This window comes from Rattus norvegicus, chromosome 17 (assembly GCF_021556685.1).
Source record: "Rattus norvegicus strain SHRSP/BbbUtx chromosome 17, alternate assembly SHRSP_T2T, whole genome shotgun sequence".
Classification (NCBI taxonomy): Eukaryota; Metazoa; Chordata; class Mammalia; order Rodentia; family Muridae; genus Rattus; species Rattus norvegicus.
Window position 1 is genome coordinate 1,318,243 of NC_141550.1, and position 18,979 is coordinate 1,337,221.

Here is an 18,979-nt window from a genome sequence, read left to right on the forward strand (position 1 = left end):
TTAAGTGGAGAGGGAAATTAAAACCATGGAAATCACTCAACTTAGTGTGTTAATTAAAGTAATGCTTACTAGAATGTGCTACTATCCAAAGGGAAAAGGAGGATGTGAAGAATCATGCAGGTGGTTCATGGAGCAGGGACACAATGACACTCATCACTTCTATGATATTTTTGCTGGCCTAAGTCTGTCCAAAGCTGCATGACAAACAAAATTAGAGAAACACTTTAGTCAGGCTGCTACTCCACAGCAAGGAGAAGGTGAATATTTGGAAAAAGTAAGGCCGGCTCTACCACAATCCATTGGCCAGTACATGCCTATAAAAATCAGAATCAGGAGATCTATGACAAATTTAGAATGAAGATTTATAAAACTAATTTCAAAGAAAATAATCAGAAGGTGCTTTATTGTGGAACATTTACAAAACTGATTTCAGAAAAAAGTGAAATAAAAAATTAAGAATGTCACATCTAGAATAATAAAAGGCCATGACCTTTTATTTCAGAGAGGGGTGGAGAAAAACCCAGTCAGGGAAAGCTTTGTTTTTACAGACATTCCTTTCTAAACTCTGCAAGCAAACACTTTTATAGACCATCTTTCCTCACATATAGTCACCTCATAATATAGAATAAATATGAAGCTGGGAAACAACACCTCAAAATTCAAACAAAAGACCTAGTTTCCCTCCAACCTCCACAAAAGTTTTTTTCATTAAAAAAAAAAAACCAACCACATTCCTTTTATTTTTTCCTTTTTCTTCTTCTCATAGAACATAAGACACAGAGAACTTTGGAATCATACTTTTTTTAAAAACAGTGCTAGTGCAGAGTGGGAGACTTTGGACTACTGCAGTAGGTGGACGTCTTCATTACACCCTGCCCCTCAAGGCTCACAGACTGAAGCTGAAGGAGAAACGGAAAGATTGTAAGAGGTCATGGACAACTTCAAGGAAATAGCATTGTCTAGCTGTAACAGGGCTGATATACACATGGACTCTGAAACTGCAACAGCATATAGAAGCCCTACACAAGTTCATGCCAATGGAAGAAGGCAGAGTCTCACTCCTAACCAATAAGCTATTTCCAAATAGCTGATCAAAGAGGGAAAATGGGTGTCACTTCAGTGGTGTGACATTGGATATATCAACCACACTCCAGGGCAGGCCTTATGCTCAAGAGTCGTTGACCAACATAAAATGGATTCAATGGGTTTTCTTTGCTTTGTTTTTCTTTTGAGTGTGTGTGCTCGGTGGTTGGTTGATTCCTTGGTTTGTCTCTTTCTTTGTTTCTTTGTTTCTTTCCTTTTTTAGGAGAAAAAGAAACTTGGGAAAGGGGGAAAATTTGAGAGGAGTTGGGAGAAGGGAAAGAATAAATTTAAATTTATAAATATACATTTTTAAAAAATGAAATTAAATGTCATTTTGAAAGGAGATTTAGCTCACTTCTCTTTACAAACCTCTAGTCCTACAATATGAATTATAAACCACAATTTGTCTTCAAAATGCAAGGGCTATTTTGTTTCTGTTTTAAAGAATTTGGGGCTCTAGAAGTTAATTAAATTTTTACATTGTATAAAGCATTTTCTCTAAGTTGTTATTTCCCAAATACCAATGAAGTACTGAAAATAAAACAATGAGACACTGAGTCACTGCCCTCAATTTTGAAACTTTTCCATCTAGCTAGTGAGATAAACACAAATAAAAGCTTACGGTAACAAGTGCTATTACAGAGATTCACATAGTATATTCACACATATATGTGAGCTTATCTTTAATTATAAGGTAATTAATTTAAATACCTGTATTGTTTTTCCAAGTCCCATGTCATCACCAAGAATACATCCTCTTCCCTTGATGTAGTGTCTGTAGAGAAACTGAGCTCCCTCCCTTTGGTAATCTCGCAAGTACCTATTAATAGTATAAGGAATTGAGTCTCCATCTTCCGATAATTGAAAAGCACTAACCAATGATGGAATTTTTTGATCTGGGAAATAAGGTTTTTCTAAATCTTCATCATCAAATATAAGACTTCTGGAGTGGTCTTTAGTTGATTTTACTTCTTGAAGTCTCTGAAGAGGTATTTTCTTTTCTTGAAAATCTGGATACAGGACAACTGCAAAAGGCTCCCCATTTTCATCCACAGTAATAGATTTTATGCTTGCTTCACAAAGCTTTTTATTATCCAAAGAAGGAGCAAGACATCTTTCTCCTGGACACCACCTGTCTATAAAAAGGAAGAAAATTAATTTTTCAAGAAGCTTATGAAGTCACACCTTAGTTACTTACTGAGAAAAACACCAACATATTTTCCAAATAACTGAAACAAAATAGACCATATTTATTTTCGTATAAGATTTTTCTAAAATATATTATCAGATGTTTTCCTATAATCACCAGTATAATCTATTTTCTGTAGTTTTTATCCTGGCTGTGTATCATTAATAGTATAATTGCCAGGCTTAAAAATATATTGCCAGGAGACTACCTCTGGAGGTTCCGATTAATGGATGTGAGCCAGGAACGTTTGTTTTCACTATTTGTTTATTACAACCAGAGCTGAAAGCTACTGATTTAAATAGTCTTGCTGACTCGTGAACATTATACATAGTCTCATTATATGATACAGTAAAAGAAATAGATTCAGTAAGGAGTAAGCTAAAATGTTCAGGACAGTACATTTTTGTGGCATGTGCTTTTTATGTTTACTCCATCCCTCCCTGGACACAGGGTAGATAACTAACTAAGGGAACCTCTTATTTAACTACAATGATGTCACAGTCATCACAGCTTGTACCTTTTGGGTTTAGAATACCTCAAGTAATAAGAGATGAGTTCTAGGGGCAGAGAGATGGCTCTGAAGCTAAGCGTGTTTAAAGCTCATGGAGAAGACCAGATTTCAATTTCCAGTATTCACATGGTGGTTCACAACCATCCATAACTCAAATTCTAGGTTATCCAACATCCTCTTCTGATTTCCCTGCGTACCAGGTGATACACATATATATGTAGGCAAAACACTCATACACTTAAAATAAGTCTTTAAAAAGAGATGAATTCTAAGATCCTTTTGTTAGAGCCCGTCATTCACTGAATGATCTATGTATGAACTTATTCTGTGTTAACTGTTGAGACTTCTATTTTATTTTCTATCCTGAAGACAAACACTATGAATGGAGAAAGGTCTTCTAAAATATGTTATTAAGCACATCTAAAGGGCAATAATAAAGGACACTAACTAAAAATATGTTTTCAAATGGAATTCCTCATTGCAAGGATCTAAGAAATATATCGCTATATCTGTAAGGATAATGGAAATTATTTTTCTTACACACTCCACACTAATCCCACAAGACCATTAATGACTTCCTGGGATCTTCCTGAAGAGCTCCAGTTAGAGCTTTATAACATTCACTGTTACAGTGATGGATGTATGCTGTTTTAAGCAAGAACAGCTCACTGTGACTCTTCAATTATTCCTCAAAAGCATTATTCGCACTAACTTTGCTGAGGTGGTCTTACCATAGTTATCCAAAATCACATGAAAAAACATGTTCTCCTATTCTATACTTTTAGACCCAAACTGAGAACTATTATACTATTATGAAATTAACACTCTACTACACAGTTAAAAAAGATGTGCAAGTCAAAGTATCTTCTTTCTAAAACAGTACAGGCTGAGACTAAGCTAATGATGCCACTACAGTCATTCTTAACACATTATTTCTGTTTTAAACAATGCATCTCCTTACCTCGGATATACCCTCTCATTTTAAAGACCTAATTCCTTAATTTGACACTCAACATACATGTTTTAAATATCAATTGTTCATCAGACACTGTACCATATAATGAAGAACACTGTCAAAAATGGTAGTGAGCAGTTTGCTGGCATCTTATTAACTAGGATCATTCACAGACAACTTTTCAAGGTAGCCTTTATACCTCTTTTTCTATTACTCCTACATGCATTCCACTGCAATCTTTTTTCTGGTTTTACATCAAAAACAAATCACAGCTGGGTGTGGTGGTGCAAATCTTTAATCCAAGCACTCAGGAGACAAAGGCAGATAGAACTCTGAGTTCTCTGAGTTAGAGGCTAGTTTGGACTAAGAACTATAGAGCAGAACAGTCAGGGCTTCATAGAGAAACCCTATCTCAAAAAAATAAACAAATGAAAACAAACAAAAACTATCATTTTTCTCTATGCCAACATCTCTGGAAAGCAAGAGCTAGCAAACTTTTTCTACAGTCGACTACTAGCGATTGTTAAATTATAGTTTAGTGAGTACAGTCTCTTACTCTTTAAAGCAAAAAGCAGCCACAGACAATAACTAAATGAGCATGGCTGTATTCTAATAAAACTATTTTAAAAGGCAGCATCAGATTTGATTTAGTTAGTAGTTGGATTACTCTTCCCTCAGTATACGCTACCATCACTTTATCTTGAATCACTCACAACCAATCTACCTCTAGTCCACCTAATTTAGTAGATATCCCATTATTCTCTCAGTATTTTATGACCATAATAGCATTTACAATCTGTTTAAATATGTTTATTTGTTTTTGTCTGTTTTTTTTCCACTAGAGATACTTCCTTTTCAAGAATGTACCCCCAAGGGGATCATCAATAAATCAATCAATACATTAATGTACATATGAAAAATGCCTAAAACATCAATGAACAAAACATACTATTCTATACCCTTCTCTCTATTCCTCTAACCTTCACTTGTACCATCAATTCATGAATATTAATTTAGTCCTATAGTTTGACTTATTGAAAAACTTTGTGTATCAGTAGTTTAAATATATTTTAATGATTCTAGATATCTAATTCTTTATCTACACATATTGGAATAATAAACCCTCTAATTAAAAAAAATAAAAACATAAGCTGAACTTTTAAGTGAAAACAAATTATTGATCTAGTGAGATATATAGGCCCTAAAAAACTCATAGGCATAAACATAATGGCAAAAGGTGCTTTTTACAAAAAGAAGAGAAAGGCATGCTATGGGAAAGCACATTTCAGAGAAGTTTCTCTGGTAGGCTTGTATGTGAAAAACACCACTACATCTTTTATAAGCACCTTTGTACCTGAGTTTGGATAACTTCTAGAATCAAATAGATGAAGTTGGAGCCAGGAAAGATTCTTTACTACAAAGACTGGAATTGCTGGACATGGAAGGACTTCTCTGTGAAAGGTGGTACTGGGGTGTTTCCTTATGATTGGTGTGCCTCCCTCAATTCCAAAGTGCCTTATTTGCTTGTTTCCAACATGGGAAACATACTTCCTCATCAGAGCCTTTGAGTGGTCTGTTTTACCCATCAGCAATTTTCCCCCTAAAATACCAAAGTGACTAAATCTAATAGATTCAACCGAGGAACAAGCATACCAGTCCCACCATCACCACTTAGAAGATTCACTGTTTGCCTTTACCAGTCAGACTCATAAAGGCATTTCTATTTGTAGGTCCTTAATTACAACATGACCAATTTTCAGTCCAACGAGTCCAACGTTGGTTTCTTACCCTGAAATTAGCACTGAATCCCTCCTTACTTTCATGAGATATCTTCCTCAAAGGAAAGGCAAGATTTATCACATGATTCCAGGGTATAGAACACTCAATTGTAAATCTGTTCTGTAAGGGCTGTCTGGTTGGTTCCACCCGTAAGCGAACTTGCTGCTAACATTGGTGACCTGGATTCCAGCCCTTGAGTTCATAAAAACTGATTTACCCAAGCTGGTCTCTGACTCTCACATGCCTGGTTGAGTTAACTTTGTAATTTGTTACTGCAATCACTTTTATTAATAGAAGCTAGGGGGCTAATCTGCGTCCCTGATGGTTTGTATAACTACACCTTCAAAAGCTCTTGGTTACCTAGTAGAGTCAAAATTCTGCTTCAATACACCATGTAGTAAACTGAACTAAATAGGCCTTTGCACATCTACTTGGCAAATCCCTCCTATGGACTAGTAACTGGCAATACACAAAGACAAAAATGACATTTACTGAACTCCATGGACCAAAAGTGTAATCACTGGCATCGAATAGTCACCGAAAACCAATAATTCTCATTCATTTTACAGATGAGGAATCTGATCCCACTGCTCAGCAGAGGGACAGCACTACATCCTTTAGTCCCGGCTCCTAAGGCTGAATCACAAAGCCGAGGACTTCCCGCGGTGAAAGGGTTCGAAATCGTCCGCTGTCAATCACGGGAACCACGCGGAAACCGCTTCCGGAAGTGCCCTGAGGACGTGTTTCTGCGCAGAGGCGCGAGCTCGGAGCTCATACCTTTGTGGGAGTCTGCGCGGGGATGCGGGGCAGAGGCGTCCATCGGGTCAGGTGATGGCGCCCAGCAACCCCGCCGCTTTCAGCGGAGAGGAGGGCACAGCACGTGGGCCTGCTGCCCGACATTGCCCGCCCGGAGCGTCGGGCGCTGTGTGGGGCCTGACGCGGCGGCGTCACCTCAACCACCAAACAACGCTCGCCGGAGCCTATAAATCCCGCGAGAATGAGCTCCTCAGCGCTCCATCGCTCGCCTCCCTCCAGATATCGCGAGAAGACGGTCTATCCTTTCAACGAGCGGAAGCGACTTCCTCTCCGGGCGAGATTGGCCTGGCGCAGTCCTCTAAAATCCAAATATCGCGAGACTTGGTACTGCAAGTCGCTGACATCGAACCTCTTCTGTAAAAGAATCCACGACCTCAGGCGTGTGACATCCTCCCAGGACCGTAAAGGACAGTGTGAGTCCTGGCTTTGTCGCCAAGGAGCGTCAGGAGGCGAGTTTTAAGAGGGCGTTTTCGTGGGTTTGCCTAGTTTATCGTAACTCTTGCGAGTGAAAAACTAGCAGCCCATGCACAAACAAGGTGACCCCTGGGGTTCGGATTTTCCTCACCTTCTGAGATGAGCAGCGACTGTGCCTTACCCTGAGGGAGAGCACACCACGCAGCCAGCTGCCCTCTGCAAGACAGCGTATTGAGCAGGAGCTGAATGAATTCTGCCTGTCCGACGTCTCCCAGACAAGCACCTGAAGCCAAATGTGTTCTTAATGTGTCATGTGGTTTTGTAGGCCACAATTGCCATACAAGTCTCCTAAAGCTAAAATCCAAATGTTAGAGAAGCTGCCTTCCTTCCTAGGAAGTGGAAGAATCGCCACACCTTGACTTGACCTCTTCAAAGCCAAGGATGGTGCATTTCCTGAACCTTCCACAGTGGTTTTTGTTTTAGGAGCTCACCAAAATAATCTTATTTTCAGGTGCACAGTCTTTTAACTACATTAGAAAAGGCTCCTTGACACAAATTTCTTTGTTGGGGGATCATTATCCTGCCTACAGTAGGGTCTTTTTTGGATATACTATGCCTAGTCAACAAAGAGATCTCCATTCTTTGCAGATACCAAAAATTAGTAGACTATTTTCACAGGAGTGCTATATCAAGAGTCACTTGTTTGCATAACAGTAGGAAAAAACTTTAAAGAGAAACATTTAGGAATATAGATGAAGCTAGTAACAACAACCTGAGTAAAGGGGAGTAACTACAAAACTAGAGTTAAATAAAATTATTTGGGAGGCTGGGGTTTTGAGACGGGATTCTCAGTGTGTAGCCCTGGCTGTCCTGGAACCCAGTCTATAGTCCAGGCTGGCCTTGGTTTAAGATGTAAAGCCTTTCAGAGCTGAAACTACAAGTGATTTGATAAATCCAAAATAAACTTTGATTTAAATGAAAGAAATCTTTCTTGTTAAAGGAATACCCTTCTAGCTAACAAGACTCCTCACCTTTGAGTGCCTATTAGGTAACTGCATTGCCATGCTTGTCTTATATAATAAAGTGGGAACAGTCATAAAATGAAGTTAATTATCCTTACTGCCCTTGGAGAAGCTTTTGTTCTTGTTAGTTGCCTGTCATCCTCTTGTAGGGATGCTGATGTTGTGAACCTCCATCACTATGCTAGTTACCTCAAGGTAAGAATTTCTGAAGTTAATCTAAGCATTGTTGGATTGACTATATTGCATGCAAAATCACTGATAATTGATAACATAGCAAAATTAAGCCAATTTAGACTACAAAAATAGGACTGTAGTGTACCCCACTTAAAGCATATGTTTTATATGCATGAGACCTTAGACTCAACACCTAGCACCCAGTAACAATCATGATAACACAAGCATTTCAAGAGAATTTTACTTGAACACCAAAGAGACTTTTAGTATAATTATATTAAAATATAATAATAATATAATTAGCCCTGCAATACTTTATTACAATTGGTTTCTACTTATGTTCACAATATAAAAGGCAAACATATATTATTGGACAAGAAGATCTTTAATGGATTCATCAAAAAGCTCATGAAAAACAATAGGAATGAAAACATAAGAATGTTAGGTGAGTTTGGGTTGCAGCCTTTCTCCCTTGATATATTATTTTAGCTAATGGAAAGAGAGGCAGATGGAGGAAGATGTAAGTAATAGAGAGATGAAGTAGATCTACCCTTCTTTGCCAAAAAAAAGTAAATTAAATCTTAACATTTAAAAATCAAGGGTTGGTGTGGTTGGTAGAGTACTTGTCTACCCTGCATGAAACCCTGTGTTCAATCCCCAGAGTCACATAACAGAGTGGTGACAGACACATAGGGCATAGAAGCATAAGGATCAAAAGATTAACGTCATCCTCAGCCACATAGCAAGTGTGAGGGCAGCCTGAGATATATGAGGCTGTGTCTCAAACAAAAGGCCTTTGTGTATGGTAGACATGTGCTCTACCACTGAGCTGTGTTCCCAGCCCTCCTGACTTAGTCTCATATGATATCTATAGAATAGTATTCAAAGAGATTTTTATATTTGCAAAACTAAAGCTGTGACTTTGATGTAGTATTTCACCTCATGTCAGATAATAAATAAGCCTGAAAATTTTGCAGCTAAACAAGAACTGGTGTCAGAAGATGGCTTGGTCAGTAAAGTGACCTGAAGTCATATCACCAACATCTGGGTACAAAGCCTGGGTATGGGTGTTTGCACCTATAACCCTGCCACTGTTTTTAAAGGGAGGAGGACAGGGAGATTCCTTAGGCTCACTAGCCAGTCATTCAGTGATCTCTGTTTTAGACAGAACTTCTCAATAAGGTAGAGAATGATCAAGGAAGGTATCAACCTCTGCCCTCCATGTGTGTATGCATATATATTTGCATCTACATGTCTACACAAATAAATGGGGAATTCTTAGATCATGTGAGCTTTTTCACACAAAAGCACCATTAAGTACTAGATAAAGTATTTTTGTAAGGCTACTCAGGATGTACAGCTTACCTCTCAAAAATGTATTACATACTAACAGGACATCTAAGTAAGGATCTGAAAGCTAGCTTATTGAGGTAATACTTACTGTTAATACTGCTATCCCAAAGACATTAGCCATGTTAGTTATATAATCATGAATTTTAATAGTTTTGGCTACAGAATACAGCCTTCATCCACACAGGGCCTTATTAAAGCCAATATTGGAAGTAAAACAAACAAACAAACAAAAAAACCCTCCATTTAAAGTAAGAAAAATTGGGCTGGGGATTTAGCTCAGTGGTAGAGCCCTTACCTAGGAAGCGCAAGGTCCTGGGTTCGGTCCCCAGCTCCGAAAAAAAAAAATAAAATAAATAAATAAGTAAATAAATAAATAAATAAAGTAAGAAAAATTGAAATGTAATATCCTTCCAGAATAGAAAAACTAAAAGAAAAATCTAGACAATAGAAAAAGAGAAGGATGTGCCTGTCTGGGCATCTCTTTTTCAAGTCACTGTTGATTTTCTATGATACTTTTCTACACCTACAGACAGATTTAGGATTTGCATTTGCACAATTCACAGGATCTGAGAAATCCCAAAACAATAGCTACTCAATTACTTGTGTCCAGGTAGCTGGAAAGAAGCAGGTACATCCTTTCAAGAGAAGCATGTTTAACACCTCTCAGACCTCAGAGATAAAGCCCCATCAAGCAGTTTACAATCCCAAAACTGAAACAAATATATAAAAACAGCCATCATGAACAAAATCCAGTACAGGAAATGTGCAACAGAAGTAGAACCCTGGTAGTTTCCATTAGTAGAGTAATAGGTATTTTTAAATTGTAGCTAAAGTATGTTTTGGTGGTTTTAAATTACTAGACAGGAAGCATGAGAATAAATAAAATGTCAAGAAGTATCAGATAGCCAAGCATGATGGCATAGACTTTTAATTTCTGCACTCAGGAGGCAGAGGCATGTGGATCTCCGGGTTTTAGGCCAGTCTGGTCTACATAGGGAGTTCCAGGTTAGCCAGAGCTACATATCGAGGTCCTGTCTCAAAACAACAACAAAAAGCAAAACAAAACAAAAAAACAAAAAACCCACCTTCAAGACAGATTTTTTTAAAAGAGATTCTGGAAATGAAATTTTTAGTTACTGGCATCTAAAATGCAGTGGTGAGATAAAGAGAATATGAAACATCTTAACAGAAAATTATGAAAGATCTGAAGGAATGACCCCAAATAAAGTGCAAAGGTTCAAAAAGCTAGAGGGAAATATGAAGAGTGTGTATATAAATAAAATGTGTCACTAGAAACAGAAATAAAATTTACAGAATAAAGTAGCAGAGACTTGAGAGTCCTTAAAAAGGTCGGATTACCTCTCAATGGAATGACACCAAGAAAGGCAGGCATCTCCATAGTAACACTGAAGCCTGGAGACAATGGGAGAGCGACTTCAAAGTGCCAAGGGAAGAGAACTGCCAACCTAGATTTTAATTAAAGCAAATATTATCAGACAAGACCAATGGGCTTTCACTAGAGAATCTTTTAAAGGATTTTGAACTTAAAGGATTAAACCAAATAAGGAATGATTAGCCTAAAAAAAAAAATGGTAAACAATCACTGGCCTTAAAAAGCAACAATCACAACAATAGAAACGATTTGAATATATAAAAATAAAAGAAAATAAGAATATTATATGATAATAATGTAGACTATGACTGCAGTGCTATAGCTTGGGTGTTGCATACCCTTCAAAGTTCCACTTAGGAATACTTAACTCCCCAGCCTTGCCCTACTGGGAAGTGATCAAAACTTGTAACAAGTAGAGGCTAGCAGGAGGACCTAGGTCACTGAGAGTATGCCCTTAAAGGAGGTATTGCAGTCCCAGTTTTTCCTCTTCCTCTCTGCTTTGTGAACACTGTAGGGTAAGTAGCTTGTTATACCATGCACCCATCATGATGTTTCAGGCCCAGAAACAATGGTGCCAAGGCACCCTCAGCTGAAACCTCCAAAACTGAGCCAAACATTCCCTCCTCTTAAGTTATCTTAGATAATTGTTACAGTAACAGAAAGCTGTGCAGACAGTGACAGTACTTGAAGTGTTAAAAGAGGTTTTTACTGGAAAGAGGAACAGAGATTGGTAAACTTCTGATGAAGTATGCACATTATATGTCAGAATTAATGTAATGGAATATTAAAGGGGTATACAAGTTCTCAATAGGCAAAGATAGAACTCAAGTCACCCCAATATAAGGCAGTTATTATAGAATAAATATAAAATGTCTTCCCCACAGTGAGCTGCTGAATTCTTGATTAACAACTAGTAGCCCTGGTTTAGAAGGTTCTGAAAACTTTAAGGGGTGGAGTCTTGTTACAGGAAGTAGGTCACTAAGATTCATGCGTTTGAGACAGGCTTACTCCCAGTTTATATCTGGTCTTCTGTTCCTTCCTTACTCTCTGCTTCTGTTCTTCATAAAATGAAACGAATCACACAGAAAAGAGAAGGCCTCACCATGACCCTGAAAACAATAGAACCAGTGACTACTTACTGCTACTTGGAATAAAATAAATCCTGCTTCACATTGCTCAATCAGGCATTCTGTAACATCAATCAGAAAACTGACTAGCACAGCAGAGACAGGAAAAGATAAGTAAAACCATGATTAATGGAAAACACCAATAGTAGAAGTCAACCCACATGTTTCAAAAAGAATAGGCTTGCTGGATTAAGTTTGCCTAAAGAAGACTCAATGAAAATGAAATCCAAATGTTTCTTACAAGACAGGTGTAAATATTAAAGAAAAAAAAAAAGATTGGGGGTAAAATCAAGGTGAACAAAGACATGCTGAGTACCTCAGAATGATAGAAGACCTGACAAAGTAAACTTTAATGCAGAGATCCTTAGAGATGCATAAACTATGTAAATAAGAAAAGTATTTTTGTGAAGTTTAGTAGATTCATGCGTTTGAGACAGGCTTACTCCCAGTTTATAGTGACAAGATGCACATTTCCTTTGGAAGAGATGAGAGTCAAAGGTAAGAGAAAGAGGAGATTTCAAGATGACCTTAGTAAGAACTTGGACAACTGGCTTCTTGGGGAGGAAGTAGTGAATCTGAAGAATACAGAAAAACGTCCAGGAGGAAGAATGTCTAAGACTTATACAACCTCATGGAAGATCATTGCTACTTCTTACTTTATCTCCCAAGCCAATGCTGAGGAAGTTAGCAGCAGCCTGGGAAGCAGGAGCACAGGCAAAGCATAAGTCATATAATGAAGTCATATAATGAAGCAATAGCCCCACATACCCACTGCAAACAACTTACATCAGGTCCAGACTCTGAAAGGCCATGACCTTAAGGCTAAAGGAATGTTGAGGTCTTTATTTTTATACTTAGCAATTACCAAACTGAACTTTTGGCCATTTGTCTCTTGGTGGCTAGAAGTGACCACAGGTGGTGGTGGTGATGGTGGTGGTGGTAGTAATGGTAATGGTAATGGTAATGGTAATGGTAATGGTGATGAAGAAAACAGGCCAAAAGAATCAAGAAATTTTCCACTTTCAGGGGTATGGAGAAAAATTGGCTTTCAAAGTGGGGTTTGATTGAGCATCGTGTGAATAAATGAACTCATTCATGTCATCCCATGAGTCCTGCTGTTTTAACATCCAGGAAGGCTGGTTAATAATAGAAATACTACATATCAAAATTTGTATGTAATAATTCATAGAAGATAAGGAATGCTAACATTGAAAAAAACTAAGAAAATAGAATCAAAGCAAAATTAGTGGAAGAATGCTTTTTTAAAATTAACGGAGATGATCAACAAAGCCTAAAATTAATTTTTATAAAGGATTAATAATGTAGACAAATTACTGAGAAGATGCTTTAAGAAAAAAAGGCTCACATATTACAAATGAACAAATAGGATAAACACCAAAGAATATTCAGAGATGCTAAAGACACATGTGATTACCAGAAATGATTTTTTTCATTGGATATTTTTTATTTATTTACATTTCAGTGTTATCCCTTTCCTGATTTCCTGTCCATATCCCCCCCCATCTCCTCCCCCCTTCTTCTATAAGGGTATTCCCCCTCCCCATCCACCCACCCCTTCCCGCTTCCCCGCCCTGACATTCCCCTAAACTGGGAGGAAGGATCAAGTCCTGGCAGGACCAAGGGCTTCTCCACCCATTGGTGCCCAACAAAGCCATCCTCTGCTACATATGCAGCTGGAGCCATGGGTCTGTCTATGTGTACTCTTTGAATGGTGGTTTAGTCCCTGCAGAAATGATTTTTATGCCAGTTTATTGAATGTCTTTATCCTTAAAAGGCATTTCAAAGAGAGAAATAGGGCTGGAAAGATGGCTCAGCAGTTATGAGCACTGGCTGCTCTTCCAGAGGTCCTCAGTTCAATTCCCAACAACCATTTGGTGGCTCATGACCATCTATAATGGGATCCAGATGCCCTGTTTTGGCATGTAGGCTCAACAGTGAGATCCTAAGTCAATAGCAATAAAGAAGCTTGAGGGACTAGCTATATGGCACTACATCCCAGGTTTAAAGAGAGACCCTATCTCAAAACCTAAGAGGGAGAGTAAGAGAGGAAATGGCCAACATTAACTCATGGCCTACATATACAGAGAATAATGTGTATGTGTAGACATATACATGTACACACAAAAAAATCAGTAGCTGAAAATGTCTAAGGAAAGATTATATGGGAGCTTGAGAGATAGATTAGCAATTGAATAACATTTGTTGCCTTACAGAGGACCTGGGTTCTGTTCCCAGCAACCACATGGTGGCTCACAACCAATCTGTATATCTAGTTCCAGAGGACCTGATGAAAGTAATTTTTTTTTTAAGAAAGAAAATAAGATAACCTCCAGGTGAATACAAAGGTAAGATATGTAACATTCTTCAACATTTTGTATTGGCTGATCCTTGACAGCAAAGTCTAATAAAGACTCAGTGGCAAATGAAATTATAAACAAATTTTATTCTATGTAAATATCTAAGTAAAATACTAGTCAACTGAACTTCATACTGAATAATATTAATGGATAGATAATCAAAAAACTTATCTCAAGAATTGAATATATTTTGAAATAGGAAAATTTAGGAATTCAATTTATTACATTAACAAAGCAGAACTATGAGAATGTCACAATGAGCAGAAAAATTTTATGATCCAATTCAATATTAGCAAAATGTGTTATAACTAAACTCCCTATTGTAACTAATGTTGAAATGTTATGTGGTCTCCATTTAAAACCAGGACTGTGATGTCTGTTGCTGCTTCTAGTTGACATTGTGCTAATCTTTCTAATAAACCAATGTTGGATGTAAGTTATAAGATAACAGAAACAAATTATAAAGGCCATTGTTCATAAACAATGTATAAAATGAGAAAATGTTGATAAATGTTTAAAATAAGAGGATTATTGGAGAGCACAAGTCAACTATACTCCTACTCAGCAGCAAAACATTCAATTATATAATTTTAAATAGATTTTTACACTTATTAACAAAATTTATAGTAAATATTCTAAAACATATGGAAGATATTTTAAGGTAATGCTAAAACTTGAAAATCTCCAATAAAGAGAAACCTATTGTGAGAAAAACATAATAGGATAAAGATAAATCTATAGAACAGTTATTTGCCAAATTACTAATTAGGTTCCCCTCGGACCTTAAGGATAAGATTGTAAGGATTCACGTGAAAGTGTAAGTGAAGAATGGCAAAGGCACTGTACTGGCTGGTTCTGTGTGTCAACTTGACACAGCTGAAGTTATCATAGAGAAAGGAGCCTCAGTTGAGGAAATGCCTCCCAGCTGTAATGCATTTTCTCAACTAGTGATCAAGGGAGGAGGACCCAGCCCATTGTGGGTGATGGCATACCTGGGCTGATGGTCCTAGGTTCTAAAAGAGAGTGAGCTGAGTAAGCCGGGGAGGCAAGCCAGTAAGTAACATCCCTCCATGGTCTCTGCATCAGCTCTTGCTTCCTGCCCCGCTTGAGTTCCAGTCCTGACTTCCTTTGGTGATGAACAGCAATGTGGAAGTGTAAGCTGAATAAACCCTTTCCTCCCCAGCTTGCTTCTTGGTCATGATGTTTGTGCAGGAATAGAAACCCCAACTAAGACAGGCACCATTGACAGGATTTCAAAGGGGCGTTGAATAAATAGCACTGGAACTGACATGTAAAACTAATTATAAAGTGAAAAAAATTAATAGTTCAAATTTAGCAAGAAAGAAACTTAGGTGTACAGATTTTCTTGTCAGCGCAGTAAACCATCAAATACCAATGAGTGGCAAAGAGCTAGAACAAGAAAGGAAGCCTCAACAGAGGAAGTGTGGAAAGGACTGTATGCAGAGTGGGAGCCTTGTGTGGTCACACCTGTTCTAGATCTTTGAGCAGGACTATGTTTTATTGTTTCCCTTTCAAAAAACAACTGCATGTTGTGGAAGCCTGTGTGGTTATGTTCAAAGCATTCCTTCTAGCATATTTTCATTTTACTTAATGTAAGAATTTAATTAACAACAAAATTAAAAATGTATAAATGGGATGCATTTATAAAAGCTCAATATAATTAATTTTTGAGAATGATCAAAATAAAACACTAGTATATCCATGTAAGAACATGCTGCCCAACTTTGCTGGTACATTGTTTAAAATGAAAATGTAAATCTTTTTAATATATTAAAAAGATTTAAATAAGCACAATAAATGTAGACTGGTCGGGTAGCTTAGACAGTAAAGTTGCAAGCATAAGTCGGGTCTGCAGAACTAACATTGTAAAAAATGCCAGTTGAGATCAGGCACCTTCTGGGTGGTTATTTGAAAAAGCAAGGAGAAGTATGTGAGAGGGCTTGGAGGGGTCCAGGTATGATCAGGTACAGTTATAATCCAGTACTGGGATGGCAGAAACATGTAGATCCCAGCCAGCCAGCCTGTTTACTTGAGGAGACTTTGTAAGAGACTTTGTCTAAGACCCTTGAAGCATGTGAGTACCCAGGTAACCCCCTTAAGGACCTCCAACAGCCAGGTCCCCCACACAGAACACTCTTAACTGCCCTAACAGCCAGACCCAACTCTGGCCTAACAGAGTAAAGACCTCAAAGTCTTGAAATCCTACCAATCCCTACCCTGGAAATCTGCATCCTGAAAATCCCCACCCTGGAAAGCTATGTCCACCCAGGAAATCCTACGTAAACCCTGTTTCAGCTCAGTCCTCTTCTGCTTCTCACCTGAGCAGAGGCAGCCACCCTCCTGTGTTTTTCCCTCCCAATAAATCTATGTGGGGTTTGTTGTATAGTGTGACTCTGTGGTATTTCTTGGCTCCCAACTACCAGGATACCTTTCCATCTGAGCTGTAACTCTTAAACCTTGTCTCAAATTTTCAAAAGTAGATACCCTCTGAGAGTGACATCTAGAGTATCCTCTGGCCTCTGCATGCAAGTACATGCATGGGCCCTCAAACACACGCATATGCACAAAATATGTAAATAAGTGTAGACTTAATTACACTGACATTTTAAAATGCCAAAACTAATTTTTGAAAGCTAACTTAAAAACTAAATACAATTTAATGTAAAAGATTGATCATTAATACTAAAACTTTGTTTTTATTTGTATTCCTTCAGGCATATCAACAGCATTGTAGCACAGGAAGTTAGCCAATACAAGTTCTATGGAAACTCCTCCCCAAATAGGAAAAAAACTAATTAAAATGTGGTTTTTATTTGTACTAAACATGAACAGACTGTCTTATTGTTAATTTTAAAATTTTTATTATTATGTATAGGATATATTGTGTGTATGATATGTGTGGCTATGTGGAGGTCAGAGGACAACTTTTAGGAGTTTAGGTTTTCTGCACATTTATATCTTCCTGAAGACTGAACTCAGGTTGCCAAGGTTGCAAATGTCTTTACTCACTGATCCACCCATCCAGCCTGAAAAGATGTGCATTTTTAAGGAATTAAACTTCCAAAACCCACTGCATAGAATTTACAGTAGAATTTTTGCTTAAAAATTTCAATCAGTGCTGGGTGGTGGTGGTATACTCTCTAATCCCAGCACTTTGGAGGCAGAGGCAGGCAGATTTCTGTGAGTGTGAGGCCAACCTGATCTATAGAGCAAGTTCCAGGACAGGCAAGGATACACAATGAAACCCTGTCTTGAAAAACCAGGAAAAGAAATTAAAGTAGTTTGAATTACATTTGAGTAGCATCAAGATAAGAGAAAAATGGGTAAATTACACTATTTTAACAACTTCAGTAAAACATGATTTTAAAAAAGTATCTGATCATATTTAAAAATTATGGGTGGAAAATGCTTTCTGGCCTTACTGTGGATTTTTCCAATACTCTTCATGTTACATAACCGGTGGGCCTACTTTATGCCCAATGCTCCGTGTGATTTCCTTTTTTCTTTTTTTTTAATTTGAGAATATTTTATTTTTTAATTATTTATTTATTACATCCCAAATGTTGTCCCCCTCCCAGTTCCCTCTCCCAGAATTCTTAATCCCCTGTCCCCTCCCCTTCACCTCTGTGAGGGTCCTGCATCCCCCCCTTCCCGGGGCATCAGGTCTCTACAGGATTAGGTGCATCCTCTCCCACGGATGCCAGACAGGCAGTTCTCTGCTACATACGTGCTGAGGCCCTCGGACCTGCCCATGTATGCCCTTTTTTTCAGTGGCTTAGTAGCTCCCAGGGGGTCCAGGTTAGTTGATACTGTTGGTCTTCCTGTGGGGTTGCCATCCCCTTCAGTTCCTTTAATCCTTTCCCTTACTTTTTCATAGGGGTTCCCAACCTCGGTCCAATGGTTGACTGTGAGTATCTGTATTTGTTCAGTCAGCTGCTGGTAGAGCCCCTCAGAGAACAGCCATGCTAGGCTCCTGTCTGCAAGCAAAACTTAGCATCAGTAATAGTGTCAGGGTTTGGTGCCCACACATTGGATGGATACCAAGTTGTACCAGTTACTGGTTGGCCATTCCTCAGTCTCTGCTCCATTTTTGTTCCTGCATTTCTTTATGACAGGAACAATTCTGGGTCAATTTTTTGAAGGTAGATTGGTGTCCCCATCTCTCCACTGGGAGCCCTGCCTGACTACTGGAGGTACTCTCTTCAGGCTGCATCTCCTCACTGCTGAGCACTTCAGCGAGGATCACCCTCATTGGGTCCTGAGAGACATTCCAGGTCTCTGGGACTTCTAGAGGTTCTCCCCGCAACTCCCACCCTCACCTCTGTCAGCTGCATATTTTCATATTTTCATTCATCCTCCTGGCCCTCTTGTCCATGCAATTTCTTTTTAAGACAGCTTTTCTCTGAGTTATTTTTAGGAGCATCACTTGATCTTTAAAGATTCTCTTTGGAGTTTGTATCGCTTAAATTCTTTAAGAAAAGAAAACTGAAAAAAGAGGGGTTGTGTGGTTTGTGGTTCTAAGTTTTCAATTTAAAGTTTCAAATGTGCTTATATACTTTGTACAAGATTATTGCTGAAGTTTTACTTTTCAGAAATGTTCCCCAGGGAGCAGCACTGTGGCTGTCATGAAGTAAGGGTAAAAGGAGTGCTGTGGTGGCTATAAAATGTGCAGACATCACGGGCTTGTAATAAATGGATATACAAAGATCAATTTGATCACATTGTCCTAAACTAATTATATATTTGAATAAGATATGGGCTTCA

General features: G+C 38.2%; 1 protein-coding gene and 2 long non-coding RNA genes across 9 annotated transcripts in view; 1 reads left to right on the top strand and 2 right to left on the bottom strand.

The window, feature by feature from the left end:
- Ercc6l2 (ERCC excision repair 6 like 2) overlaps positions 1–6,508 on the bottom strand; it is a 155,967-nt gene extending 149,459 nt beyond the window's left edge. For 4 of the 7 annotated variants that reach the window (XR_015640861.1, XR_015640860.1, XM_087590922.1 and 1 more), the window contains exons 1-2: positions 6,295–6,485; positions 1,795–2,219 (exon numbers count right to left, since the gene is read on the bottom strand). Coding sequence is in view for 5 of the 7 variants with exons in the window: in XM_087590922.1 (XP_087447048.1) it covers positions 1,795–2,219; positions 6,295–6,337 (468 nt within the window). In the remaining 2 variants the exon portion in view is untranslated. Of the gene's footprint in view, positions 1–1,794; positions 2,220–6,294 lie in introns of all 7 variants that reach the window. The other 3 variants (NM_001400699.1, XM_087590923.1, XM_087590924.1) reach the window with 3 other exon arrangements.
- A 141-nt stretch (positions 6,509–6,649) lies between these two features.
- On the top strand, positions 6,650–17,042 carry LOC147999922 (uncharacterized). The gene is made up of 3 exons (XR_015641375.1): positions 6,650–7,964; positions 14,051–14,182; positions 16,930–17,042. It is a non-coding gene; the product is annotated as an uncharacterized LOC147999922 (long non-coding RNA).
- Positions 17,043–17,250: 208 nt separating this feature from the next.
- The window catches only part of LOC147999923 (uncharacterized), a 61,747-nt gene continuing 60,018 nt past the window's right edge, over positions 17,251–18,979 (bottom strand). The window contains exon 4 of the long non-coding RNA XR_015641377.1: positions 17,251–18,192. This is a non-coding gene — a long non-coding RNA (uncharacterized LOC147999923). The remainder of the gene's footprint in view (positions 18,193–18,979) is intronic.